At 47.7% G+C, this 12,195-nt stretch overlaps 2 protein-coding genes and 2 long non-coding RNA genes across 6 annotated transcripts; 1 reads left to right on the top strand and 3 right to left on the bottom strand.

Annotated features, from left to right (window-relative positions):
* Positions 1-51: 51 nt before the first annotated feature.
* On the top strand, positions 52-545 carry LOC144090457 (uncharacterized). The gene is made up of 2 exons (XR_013305407.1): positions 52-334; positions 419-545. It is a non-coding gene; the product is annotated as an uncharacterized LOC144090457 (long non-coding RNA).
* On the bottom strand, positions 225-2,091 carry LOC144090456 (uncharacterized). The gene is made up of 3 exons (XR_013305406.1): positions 1,847-2,091; positions 692-760; positions 225-509 (listed from the first exon to the last, which is right to left on the bottom strand). It is a non-coding gene; the product is annotated as an uncharacterized LOC144090456 (long non-coding RNA).
* A 1,683-nt stretch (positions 2,092-3,774) lies between these two features.
* ugcg (UDP-glucose ceramide glucosyltransferase) lies at positions 3,775-9,679 on the bottom strand. Of its 2 annotated transcripts, none has more exons than XM_077623115.1 (10): positions 8,922-9,679; positions 8,237-8,369; positions 8,064-8,166; positions 7,897-7,998; positions 7,697-7,809; positions 7,455-7,633; positions 5,300-5,386; positions 4,561-4,668; positions 4,349-4,427; positions 3,775-4,288 (listed from the first exon to the last, which is right to left on the bottom strand). In XM_077623115.1, exons 1-10 carry the CDS (start codon positions 9,017-9,019, stop codon positions 4,118-4,120), a joined length of 1,173 nt encoding a protein of 390 aa, XP_077479241.1. In that variant the 5' UTR covers positions 9,020-9,679; the 3' UTR covers positions 3,775-4,117. The 2 variants fall into 2 exon arrangements, with proteins under 2 accessions (XP_077479241.1, XP_077479242.1); XM_077623116.1 differs by lacking the exon at positions 8,922-9,679 and adding an exon at positions 8,453-8,861.
* A 439-nt stretch (positions 9,680-10,118) lies between these two features.
* Positions 10,119-12,090, bottom strand: LOC144091081 (molybdopterin synthase catalytic subunit). 2 transcript variants are annotated; one of them, XM_077623118.1, is made up of 6 exons: positions 11,977-12,090; positions 10,946-11,092; positions 10,737-10,860; positions 10,511-10,667; positions 10,317-10,440; positions 10,119-10,250 (listed from the first exon to the last, which is right to left on the bottom strand). In XM_077623118.1, the coding sequence occupies exons 2-6, from the start codon at positions 10,964-10,966 to the stop codon at positions 10,146-10,148; spliced, it is 531 nt and encodes a 176-aa protein (XP_077479244.1). In that variant the 5' UTR covers positions 10,967-11,092; positions 11,977-12,090; the 3' UTR covers positions 10,119-10,145. The 2 variants fall into 2 exon arrangements, with proteins under 2 accessions (XP_077479244.1, XP_077479246.1); XM_077623120.1 differs by having other exon boundaries at positions 10,737-10,854.
* Between the last annotated feature and the right edge of the window lie 105 nt (positions 12,091-12,195).

Genomic DNA, 12,195 nt, shown 5'->3' with positions numbered 1-12,195 from the left:
CATTTTTGGGTCAAAATGAAGAAATCCTGTGTGCAGTGGATACGGGTTTGATAGAGACCAAGAATATGCCTGAATTGGAAAAAAAGTGGCGATTCTGTGCAAATAAAAACGCTTGTCTGAAATGTCTTGGCTGACATTTAGTGAAAAAAGTCTTTTTTGGACTGCTTTAAGGTCCAGTTAAGTCCTGCAAGACAAGGTCAAAAAAGTCACAAAATGGTCAAGAATGTACTCAAGTCTCGTTTAATGGGCCAAATTGACAATTCTGGCATTTGAAAAGAAAGCTAGAATTCCTCCCGCGTCAGCCACCTGGTGAAATCCACATCCTTCATCACAGGTGAGTCTAAGAAAAACAAAAGAAAACAAATATTTTCTGCACAGCAACATGAATGTCTCTTTTAAACCTACTTTTTGTCTTCAGGTGTCCTCGCTCGCTGTCCACGGTTTGGGAAAGCTTTTCGTTGGAAGACTGTCCATCCCACAAGTCATCCCTTTTTGCCTTTGTCACTCATCTGAAAAAAATCAAAATAAAAGTTGTCAGCAAAGTATCTCTTGTTCTATTATGTGACCTTGACTTTGATTTATAAGAAATATTTTTTTTCCATTCTATAAACTTTTTTGTAAGGGGATGTGGCTATGCACACGCACGCACGCACGCACTATGATCGCTGTAACAAGGCGAGACATCACATACCCAGCCAATACGAAGGCGACCGGTCGGGGCTGCGCTTCATCCGCAAGCTGCTCCCAAACCTACTCCATCCTGTCAGAGAGACCACAAGAAAAAAGCCTTACTATACATGGTCATTTTTTTAAAGAAAAAAGCCTTACTATACTATGTCGTTTTTTTAAGAAAAAAGCCTTACGATGTCGTTTTTTATAAATAAATTCTTGTTATACATTGTGTCATTTTTTTACGAAAAAAAGCCTTACTACACTATGTCGTTTTTGTAAGAAAAAAAGCCTTACTATACTATGTCGTTTTTTTAAGAAAAAAAGCCTTACTATATACTATGTCGTTTTTAAAGAAAAAAGCCTTACTATACTATGTCGTTTTTTTTTTTTTTTAAAGAAAAAAGCCTTACTATACTATGTCGGTTTTTTTTTTTTTAAGAAAAAAGCCTCACTATACTATGTCGTTTTTAAGAAAAAAAGACTTACTGTACTATGTCGTTTTTTAAGAAAAAAAAGCCTTACTATATATACTATGTCGTTTTATTTTTTTAAAAAGCCGTACTATACTATGTCGTTTTTTACGAAAAAAAAAGCCTTACTATACATGGTCGTTTTTTAAAGAAAAAAGCCTTACTATATATACTATCATTTTTTCGAGAAAAAAAGCCTTACGATATATACTATGTCGTTTTTTTTTACGAAAAAAAGCCTTACTATACATGGTCGTTTTTTACGAAAAAAAGCCTTACTATACATGGTCGTTATTTATTTTTAAAAAGCCTTTCTATACATGGTCGTTTTTAATGAAAAAAAAGCCTTAGAATACTATGTGATTTTTTAAAGAAAAAAGCCTTACTATTACTATGTCGTTTTTTAAGGAAAAAAAAGCCTTACAATACATGGTCATTACCAAAAATAAATCAAGTCGTCAGATATCACCAATATTACTGGAGAGTGTCTTTCCACAATTAGGATTTTCATTTTAGGACAAATGGTCTATAAAGGAATTTCGAATTGGAAAAGTCATCATTGAGCCGTCTTCTTTTCTGTCCTTGTGCAATCTTTGAAACGATTAAAAAACACTAAACGCAATTGGATTTGGAGATATTATGACTGCAAGTGGAACTAGATCTTTCTAGAAGCTTGCAATGGAGAAAACGGGAGCATTTCTTACCTTTTCGCCATGCGTCGAGTACACAAAAATCAGCCAACGTAAAAAACAACAACTTCTTGGTGGACTTCTGTTCATGTCCTTTAACAAACGTGTCTTGGTTGGAGCTGACCCAAATTAGGACGTTTGGATCATGCGATTAAAAACCTGAAAAACATTTACAAACAAAACAAAGCATGCAGGTCAACGAAAACCCTTTTTTTTCATTGTCTCTTCCGGTCCGTTTCACTTCCGGCTCACCAATATGACGTCAATTCAGGGAACGCCCTAGACTTTTTTTTTGTCATTTTTTGCTTTGGCTGTGTTCGGCTCCGGCAACCCACACCACTTTTTCCAGGTTGTGCAATATTAAGGTGGATAAACCATTTTCTATCCAAAAAAGACGAAGACATTTTCCTTTTAAATAGAGACGACAGTGTGTCATCAAGGCTTTCCAGAAAAGGCTAAGTTAAGTGTGGTGTAGAGATTCACTCACTTGACTGCAATACAGGAAGGTGTGCTTCGAATCCCAGTTGGGCATCATTTTTCCCTTAAATAGAAACAACCATGTGTAGTCAAGACTTTCCAATTATGACGGCGTAAGGTATGGCCACTTCATAGTGTAGAGGTTTGTTCACCTGACTGTGATGTGGGCAGGGGGGGGGGTTCGAGTCCCAGGTAGGAATCACTTTTTCCCTTAAATGGACAAAAACGTATTTGGTCAATACTTTCCAATAAAGACAAAATAAAGTGTGATCACTTCATGGTGTAGAGGTTCACTCACTTGACTGCCATGCGGGAAGGTGTGGTTCAAATCCCAGTTGGGCATCATTTTTCCCTTAAATAGAAACAACCGTGTGTAGTCAAGACTTTCCAATAATCAATAAGTAAAGTGTGGCTACTGCATGGTGCAGAGGTTTGTTCACCTGACTGCCGTGCGAGCAGTTGAGGTTCGAATCCTGGTTGGGAATCATTTTCTCTAAGTTATTTCTATACATGTGTAGTCAAGACTTTCCAATAATGTCAAGGTAAGGTATGGCCATTCATGGTGTAGAGGTTCACTCACTTGACTGCCATGCAGGCAAGTGTAGTTCGAATCCCAGTTCGGCATCATTTTTCCCTTAAATAGAAACAACCATGTGTAGTCAAGACTTTCCAATTATGACAATGTAAAGTATGGCCACTTCATAGTCTAGAGGTTCGTTCACCTGCCTGCCGTGTGGGCAGGCAGGGTTCGAATCTCGGTGGCTGCTGAACCATTTTGCCATTAAAAAAGACTAAGTCATCTTTCCTTAAATAAAAGCACCAAATGACCATGTGTAGGCGGGCAGCCTTCGGCGGACTGGAAAATTGTTTTGCTGAAAAAAATGTCTAAGTCTTTATTTTAATGAAAAAAAAAAGATCATCCATATACTGAACTACATAGTGTAGTGATCAGTCAAACAACAGCAGGATTCGAACCCCAGCTGCCCGCAGGGCAGTCAGGTGAACAAACCTCTATGCCATGAAGTGATCACACTTGATGTTGTCATTATTGTAAAGTCTTGACTACACACGGTTGTTTCTATTTAAGGGAAAATGATTCCCAACTGGGAGTCGAACCCCACCTGCCCACATGGCAGTCCGGCAAGTGAACCTCTACACCATGAAGTAGCCACACTTAGCCTTGTGAAGCCAACACTCTAACCACTCAGCCGTCAGGCCCTTCCAGCTGACCCAGGTATGCTCAAATTGAATGGTCCCAAATGGGCGGAGTCAAAGAAGGCAAAGAAGGTGAGAACCTGCAATATTCACACAGGTGGGCCAACCAGGATTTGAACCCAGGACCTCAGAATGGAGAGGGTGATGCTTTAACCTCTGAGCCACCAAACCCTTCTCGCACATCCAGGTATGCTCGCACCGAATGATTCCAAAGGGCCGGAGCCAAAGAAGGCAAAGACGATGCAAGCAAAGTCTTTTGAAAAGATCCGACTTTATTGGGCCAAAACGCCGCGACAACGGCGTGCGATGGGACAAGCGAGGCTCCCGCGGCTTCATCCGACAGGCTGCGTCCGTGTCATCAAGCAAAGGCGGGGAGGCTAGGCTAAGAGCTAACGTCGAAGCGGAGGAAAATCCGGGGGGTTAGCGCCGGCCGGTGAAATGTCGCGACGGAACACTGACGACGAGACGGGCGTTTTTGTCACGCTCGTAACACTGAATCGGGCGGGGCTTCTTGTCTGCACCAAAATGAAGATAAATAGTGGCAAAATTAAAAGAATAAAAGAAAAAAAAAAAAAACACAGGGCGCACGTCAGTCTAAACGTCGAGGATCTCCTCGGCGGTGCCGCCGCAGCGGAGGCGGTAGCGGCCGGTCCGCCAGCTGATGGTGGGGTCCCACAGCGCCGACAGGAAGATCTGCACCGCCATGGACTCGCGGATGAACCAGGCCACGGCAAAGTCCAACTTGGAGAAGCTCGGGGGGCCGCCCTGCTCGCCGCAAGAGAGCCCCGTTGGTTAACTGTCGGGCGCGAGAGTTGGCGCGCTCACCTGAACTCCGGTCAGCTGCACGTAGTCGGCGATGAACCACGCCAAACAGTGACACATGAAGAACACCATCATGTCCCACCTGCGCACACGTAGGAAGAGCGCTGAGGAAAACGCCCGCCTTTTCCTGTGTCACTTTTTTTGGTCGGATGATTTGCTGACTAACGTGTGGATCAACGTGGTGTCGTTGAAAGGCTCCGCCTCCATTTTCCTACCTGAAGACGTAATGTGCGGCCCACCCGATGATGAGGCTGGCCAGGAAGCACTCGGACACCGGCTCCAGCACCGTGCCCGGAAGCATGTTGATGCGCAGCTTGGTCCACCTGGACAGAGGGCGGTCACGATGGTACACGGTCGATTGGTCGCCGGTCGATTGGTCGCCGGTCGATTGGTCGCCGGTCGATTGGTCGCCGGTCGATTGGTCGCCCGGAAGGTTATTGATAATTACCATTTAAATCGTTGCTCAAATTCCCTAAATACAAACTGTGAATTACTATTTAGTCATACTTAATGCCCTAGTCATTATTAGGCTAAAGAAAAGCTCCAAATTTCCCGGACTTTTATTGTGTTTTGTTGGAGAACTTGTTAAGACCCTGACTGAATTGACGTAGCTTCTTAAAGGGACAACGCATGTACATACAAACTATACTTCTACACTCACACGCCGGTCGGCTCAGTGAAACTGCTCATGGCCATTGTTGGCTTTTATTCATGCGTAGACACTGTTGTTTTACCTTGTTTTGGCGCCAGTCTTTTGGTCGTCGGTCTTTGGGTCGCCGGTCTTTTGGTCGCCGGTCTTTTGGTCGCCGGTCTTTTGGTCGCCGGTCTTTTGGTCGCCGGTCTTTTGGTCGCCCGTTGTCGCGGTCCGGGCGACCAAAAGACCGGCGACCAATCGACCGCACACGGTCACGATGGCAGTGGCGGCGCGATCGCCAAAAGGGCCGTGACGCTCACCTGATCAAGCGCGACTGGAACTGCCCGATGGAGTAGGAGCCGGAATTTTGCAAGGCCACCTGCGTCGCCATGGAGAACTTCCAGCCTCTAAAAAAAATAAGCAGCAGAACAAGTTCAGTTTTCTGCCATAAGGATCATAATAAAAACTTTGAAAAAAAGTACGTTTGTGATAAGTGTAGTGTGTTTTTGTTGGAGTAATCATTATTATAAATGTGCTTGCAATGCTTATTAGGAATATGAATCCTTATTATAAATATGCTTGCAATATTAACCAATATATATTTGCTCATCCTAAATGTGTATCAATATATATTTGCTTATTAGGAATAGTATTGCTCATCCTAAATGTGTATCAATATGAATCAATATATATGTGCTTGAACGCTTTTCTTTTATGTTAGAGTTATTGGCATTAATAAAAGCCATTTTAATGCATCTCTTGCAAAAGTATCATCTTCTCAGGATGGTTCACATCAAAACTCTCTTGGGAAGATTTGACAGACCTACAATTGTTTTGAGAACTGCGATAAATTCTTATGAGACTCTAAATATGTTTAGACTTCCGTGGGGCATGGCGTTAAAATCTTATGAATAAATTAGCGAGAGAGACCTCCAGTTGTTAGAATGATCTAGACCACAGGTGTCAAAGTGGCGGCAGGAAAAAAAAAATCAGGAAATGTAATGTACATCTATCATCATTTGAATTTGATCCTAAAACACAAAGTCGGCACTCGTTCTTGGGCCGCACAAAACGAGGCGGCGGGCCAGATTTGGCCCCTGGGCCGGCACTTTGACACCGGTGACCTATTTCAAACGTGGGCCATCAAAGTGCAAACTTTTGACCACTAATGAGCGAGTGAGTGAGTTCCTCAAAGAAATTGAAGCATTGGACATATGAAGGAAGACATAGCGTCCCATAAGACTAGGCATTTATTTAACAGGGCTGGGCAGACTAAAAAAAAGGGCAAAAGTGAGTGCTTTGGTTTCAACCTCTAAAGAGGAAACTTTCTGCAATACTAGTGTCCTACAAGTGCAATCAGTGGATTGCTGTCAGGTGCTTCTCGTTTCAGCCCAACCCCCGCTGGTTCAATTTTGTTAGCTCGGTCAGTGCTGGATGATTTGAGCAAAAAGCTCCCTCCCTCCCCACCCACGTTGGCCCGGCCCGGGGGCCAAATCTGGCCCGCCGCATCATTTTGTGTGGCCCGGGAAAGTAAATCAAGAGTGCCGACTTTCTGTTTTAGGATCAAATTCAAATGAAGAGTATAGATGTATATAAAATTTCTTGATTTTCCCCCTTTTAAATCAATAATTGTCATTTTTAATCCATTTTTTCTGTGTTTTTAGTTCAAAAATCATTTTGTAAAATCTAAAAATATATTTTAAAAAAGCTAAAATGAACATTGTTTTAGATCTATAAAAAACGGAATATTCAGGGCTTTTAATCCAGTTCTTTTAATCAATTTATTTAAAAAATATATATCTAAATATTATGTCCAAAATGATGCGGCGGGCCAGATTTGGCCCCCGGGTCGGGCCAACGTGGGTGGGGAGGGAGGGAGCTTTTTGCTCAAATCATCCAGCACTGACCGAGCTAACCACTTTTAAAGTGGAAAAAACTGAATATTTTTTAAAAGTTTCTTATGCTGTTGCTAATCAATGAGAGGGTGCAGAGTCTACTGCAAAAAAAAAGAAGATTAAAGCAAAAAAATGAAGATTAAAGCAGTTCTAAATGTAATATCTCAGTTCTGTCAACAGCGATTTCCATATTTTAGCTCACTGGTTGGCAAAGGGCTAGATGCACCCATCAAAAGAGCCCCATGTGGCTCCCGTGCCATAGGTTCCCTACCCCTGATCTAGACCGACCGCAGGCGCGGATGGATGCATTCTCTTCTTGCGAGAATTAAACAAAGATGTGACTTCAGATGCCTCTTTTATTGTGAATTTGGAAATACAACAGGGATTTCCCTATCAGTTGTAAAAATGGGACATCTATTGTTGTTAGTGGCACGGCATGACGTCATGATTGTTCGAATGAAAATGTCACGTTCAGAATGGATTGTCCAACAGTTGACAAAAACGATCCAATAAAGTTTTTTTAAATTGAATGTGTTAGCCTGGGAAATGGCGTGTTTTGGATTTTAAAGGCGTGGCGTACCTGTCGGCGATGGCTTTGGCCATGAAGTAATCTTCGGCGATGTACTGCGCGAAGGCCACCAGGCCGCCCGCCTGGTCCAGGACGTCCTTTCGCATCAGGCACGACATGCCCGTCACGCACTTGATGCCCATCACGTTGGCCGAGATGTACGAGCGCGGGTGCGACGTCCCGAAGTAGACCTGAGCGCGACCTCCGTTTAATCGTCCGCGCCGCGCTCCGTCCGCTCAGGGGCGGTGCCTCACCTGCTCCAGCGTGGCGGCGAAGCCCTGCCGGTCGGCCACGTACGGCAGGCCGTGCACCAGGCCCACCTTCTCCGTCATCTGATTGGTCATATCCGTCAGCGTGTCCGCCGTCACTGCGGGCGAGTGTGCGAGGTCAGCGAAAAGAAAAAAACAAGGCAAAAAGGGACGGACGGACAGGCGGCGACGGCGCGGGGTTCCACCTCGGATGCCGCTGTCGCAGATCCAAACCAGGCCGTACTTGGCGCCCTCGTAGCCCGGCATCAGGTTGTTGATCTTGGGGTTGATGCCCACCTTCTTGCCGCCTGCCGGAGACGACGCTCGTTAGCGAGGCGGAGAGCGGCGCGGGACGCGTTGTGCCAAAGTTTACCGACAAAGAGGCGAGCGTCCACGTTGGGATATTTGGCCAGGAGTTTCTTGCAGACGTCCACGGCGGGGTCGTCCGCGTCCTGAACGCACATCAGCACCTCGTACTGCAAGGCCGGGGGTGATCAAAGGTTAGCGGGGTGCGCCGGCCGAGACGCCGCTCGCTCGCTGGCTCACCTTGGGGTAGTCCAAGGTGAAGAAGGTCTCCAGGTTGGAGATGAGGTTGGGGTCCACGCCCTTCAAGGGCTTCAGCAGAGACACGCCCGCCGGCTGCTTCACCTCCGACGTCTTCTTGTGCAAATGGAGGCGGCTGAGAAGAGAGAGGGGGCAGAAAGTCAGAGGTCATGTGAGCAGGAAACGCCGACTTCTTACTGAATGGAATCCGTCCGTCACCTTGAGAGAATTTCCCTGTTGCGCCATGGCGTGACGTCGAATCAAATGGTTCGGGTTGGGAAATGGTTCAATGGCAATTCGAGCTAGCCGGATATTGTTTTACATTTTTATTTTATTATTATTTTTAAACCTGTCGCGTCGCCGCCTTTCCGTCACAATAAAAAATAGTCGGCGAGAGCCTGACTCTCGTTCCAACAATTAGGAGCATTTTCCTGTTCACATTTGAGGAACGAACTTAACCACCGGCTACTAGCTAATACGAGCCAAACAAATAAACGAAGGGAACCGAAGCACCGTTCTCGACTTTTCTTTTCGTCGTCCGTTTAAGTCATAAGTCCGTTTTTTGGTCGAGCTCGGTTAGGCGAACCAGCGCCAGGTTTGAAACCTGACTGCGGGAGCAAGACGCTGGCTCGCCCGTTAGCCGCTCCGCTAGCCTTAGCCTAGCCTTGACCCCCGGCCACTTACTTACACGTAAATGATGGACATGAAGTGCATGAGCCACAGCACGGCGAAGAGCAGCAAGCCGAAGACGGCCAGGCCCTGCATGGCGACCTCCGCTAGGGCCATGGTGGGGGGCGAGCGACGCCTGCCAGGCGGCCCGCCGGCCCCCGCCGGCCGGGGGTCCCGGGCGAGGAGGAGGCCGAAGTCGAGAGATCCGCTCGACACCACTCCGAGCGATTCGGGCGCTCCTGGACAAGTGGCCGGGGTGGGACCGAGACGACGAAAAAGCAGCGAAAAAGGCTGGCGGGCCACCCGCAGTCCCACCGCGGCCTCCACGGGGAAAAAAGAGCCGAGCCAGCCGCTTGACAGTCAGCAGACCGGCCAACGGTCAGCTGACCGGGGGGAGGGGGGGCGGGGACCGGAGTGGAGGTTCCGCTTCGGGGGCTTCTTCGCTTGACGTGAGGTGATGGAAGTGAAGGGAAGGGAATAGTAGGGGGAAATCGGCAGCTGCCGATTCCAGTCAGCGGGAGTCATAAGGAAGCATCCCGCTTGTTCGCCGCTCGCTCGCTACTAAGCTATGACGGCAACGGCGAAAACGCCCCCGAAACCGCCGCTCGTTCTTCCGATCCGGAGATAGCCGAGTGTACACGAACAAAGCCGAGTCCGATGAAAAAAAAGGCCCGAAACTACCGCTTGTTTTCGGAATCCGAAAACTGCCGAAAGTAGCCGAGTCCGAAGGAAAAAAAAGGCCCGAAACTACCGCTTGTTTTCGGAATCCGAAAACAGCCGAAAGTAGCCGAGTCCTACGACTTGAGCTTCAGAAGTTCAGGCACATCAGTCAATGCGAGGGTACTCCCAGCAAGCCCAATTTGTTTGGACACGGAGAGGTGGCAGCAAAAGAGAATTCACAGCTGTTGACAATGGCAGCAATAACTACAATCCTATGCAATAGTTTTAAAATTAACTTCCGTTTTATTGGGGGACAATAACTAGTATTGTATTCAAATGAAATTAAAAAAAATATTCCATTTAATGTCATATTGTTTTAATTTAGATTATTCATAAAGGAATTGTAAGAAAACGATTAGGAACAATAGCATGTGTACGTATATATCTCTGTTTTGGGTCAATTGAATTAGATTTAGCTTCAATTAAAAAGAGCATTTAGCGATGTTTATGTCACTTTTGGCAGGTCAAATTCAATAGAAAGAATTGGATCGATACATTACAGCACACCGCAGGTTGGCAGCATTTATTGGAGCGACAATTTTTTTTGCACGCCATCATTTCCACGGCAACGGGCCCAGGAGCACTCGGCGTTTTCCTTCCAGGCGGCCTCGCGCCCGTCGTACACTTCCTGGTGCCGACAAAATGGCGACGTGAGCGCCGGGGGAGGGGGCTCTCGACGGGCGAGCTTCCTCACCTTCTTCCACACGGGAAGCTTGGCCTTCAAGCCGTCCACCAGGTGACCCAGGGCCCGCTGACTGTCATGGCGGTGCGGCGACGAGACGGCCGCCACCACGCTGGCCTCGCCTACTTTCACCCACCTGAGGGAGGGGGCGCCCGTTAGCGCCGTGCTCAGTCAGGCCGGTTAGCGGGTTAGCGTCAAGTCCGTACCCGAGTCGGTGGTGCACGTAGATGTGCGCCACGCCGGGCCAGCGCGATCTGACATCCCGGCACAGCCTGGCGAGCTCCGATTCGACCATGGCCTCGTACGCCTCGTACTCCAGACCGACCACCTTCCCGCCCTCGCAACGGTCCTCGCGCGTGGTCCCTGCGTTCGGCGCGGAAGGTGACGAGCGTCCGTTCCCGGACGCTCGGGCGGGCGCGACGTCGCGAGTACCTACGAAGAGAGAAATGGCTCCGCAGGAAGCGCTGCCCACCGCCGCCACCGCCTCCTCCGTCGACGGCCGATCGCGGTTCAGCTTGAAGACGTCCCGCCCCATCTGCGACGCCGCCGCCGCCACCTTGAAAAATATGGCGAAGACGGCGTCGGACGCTTCGGGTTTTCGGCATCGTGACGGGAAACGCAAAGGCGGAAGCTCAGCTTACGGGCGGCGAGTGCGGGTTCATCCTCCGCTGAGCGGCGGCACCACGGCGACCTCGTCTCCGTCCCGCAACGTCAGCGGCCGGCGGTCGTCGAGGGCGACGTACTGCTGGCGCACCGCCAACACCACGTGACCCTGCAGCACCTGCAGCCTACACGCACGTAAAACACGCAAATTAAGCTCCGCCTTTCCACGACGCCCGCTCGGGTTCCTACTGGCGTCAGCTGGAAATCGCCACCAAAATTACGGCATCGGCTTTGGAGAGTACTCGGAATCAACGTGCCGACGCGGTGCAATCAACGCTCCTCGAGATCTAGCATCCGAGCGAAAGTCGCCCTACCCAAGATGGCCGCCAGCTCCGTAGTACGCCGTACATAAAGGAGCTTCTTGCCCTTCCCCCCAAAAAATGTAGATATCCAATCGACCTTCTGCTGTGAATTAAAATAAGTTTATCACTAATAGACGGTGCCACCCTTCCACTTCAAATAGGTTGGACATCTCGCGCCACTCAGTGGCAGCCATTGATTAGCTGAAGCTTGAAAATAATGTTTTTTAATAAAAGATTGAGGGGGGCGGGGTGTTGTTACGACTTACTTTTAAGGTTGGGTTTAGGGGCATGGAATATTAGAATAATTCTTATCTGTGCTTCAGGCATTGTTTTACCAAACAGGATATGTGACTCACTCACTCAACGACCGCGTGACAACCGCCAGTAAAAGAATCACTTTAAATTTTCAAAGGCAACTAACCGCAGCACATAGCACATACACATGATTATTGGCAGCGAACGGCCGTACATTCGCCCCAAATGGATTGGCCCTCTTGCAGCGTCAATGGCTGATGAAGCGCAAAAGCGGTGTCGGATTGCAACGACTTTACATTTGAGTACACGCTACTTTAGTCACAAAAGAAACAAAAATGTACAGTCTATCTTTTGAAAACAAAAAACATGGCGTCCGTACAGTAGGGTCATCACGCAGGTGTAGGGGCCCAAAAAATCGATATGAGTGCAATACTACAGCAGTTCCTACTCACCTGGGGTGTTCCTGTAGTAAACAAGTCCAAAGGTCCTGGCTGCTGGTGGGCGTGTCCACTTGCAAAAGCTCCTCCCGCAAGCCGCTCAGCTCGGCGCTCTTCGCAAAGTACAACACGCACACCTACAAAACACACATTCACTCAGGTCACAAATCTTGTATCATGATTTGCAGCCAATAAAAGTTTCCAAGGTGCACAGTTTATCACTAGTTATGGTCC

Source organism: Stigmatopora argus, chromosome 16 (genome assembly GCF_051989625.1).
Source record: "Stigmatopora argus isolate UIUO_Sarg chromosome 16, RoL_Sarg_1.0, whole genome shotgun sequence".
NCBI classification, from domain to species: domain Eukaryota; kingdom Metazoa; phylum Chordata; class Actinopteri; order Syngnathiformes; family Syngnathidae; genus Stigmatopora; species Stigmatopora argus.
This window is presented reverse-complemented; position numbering and strand designations above follow the sequence as displayed.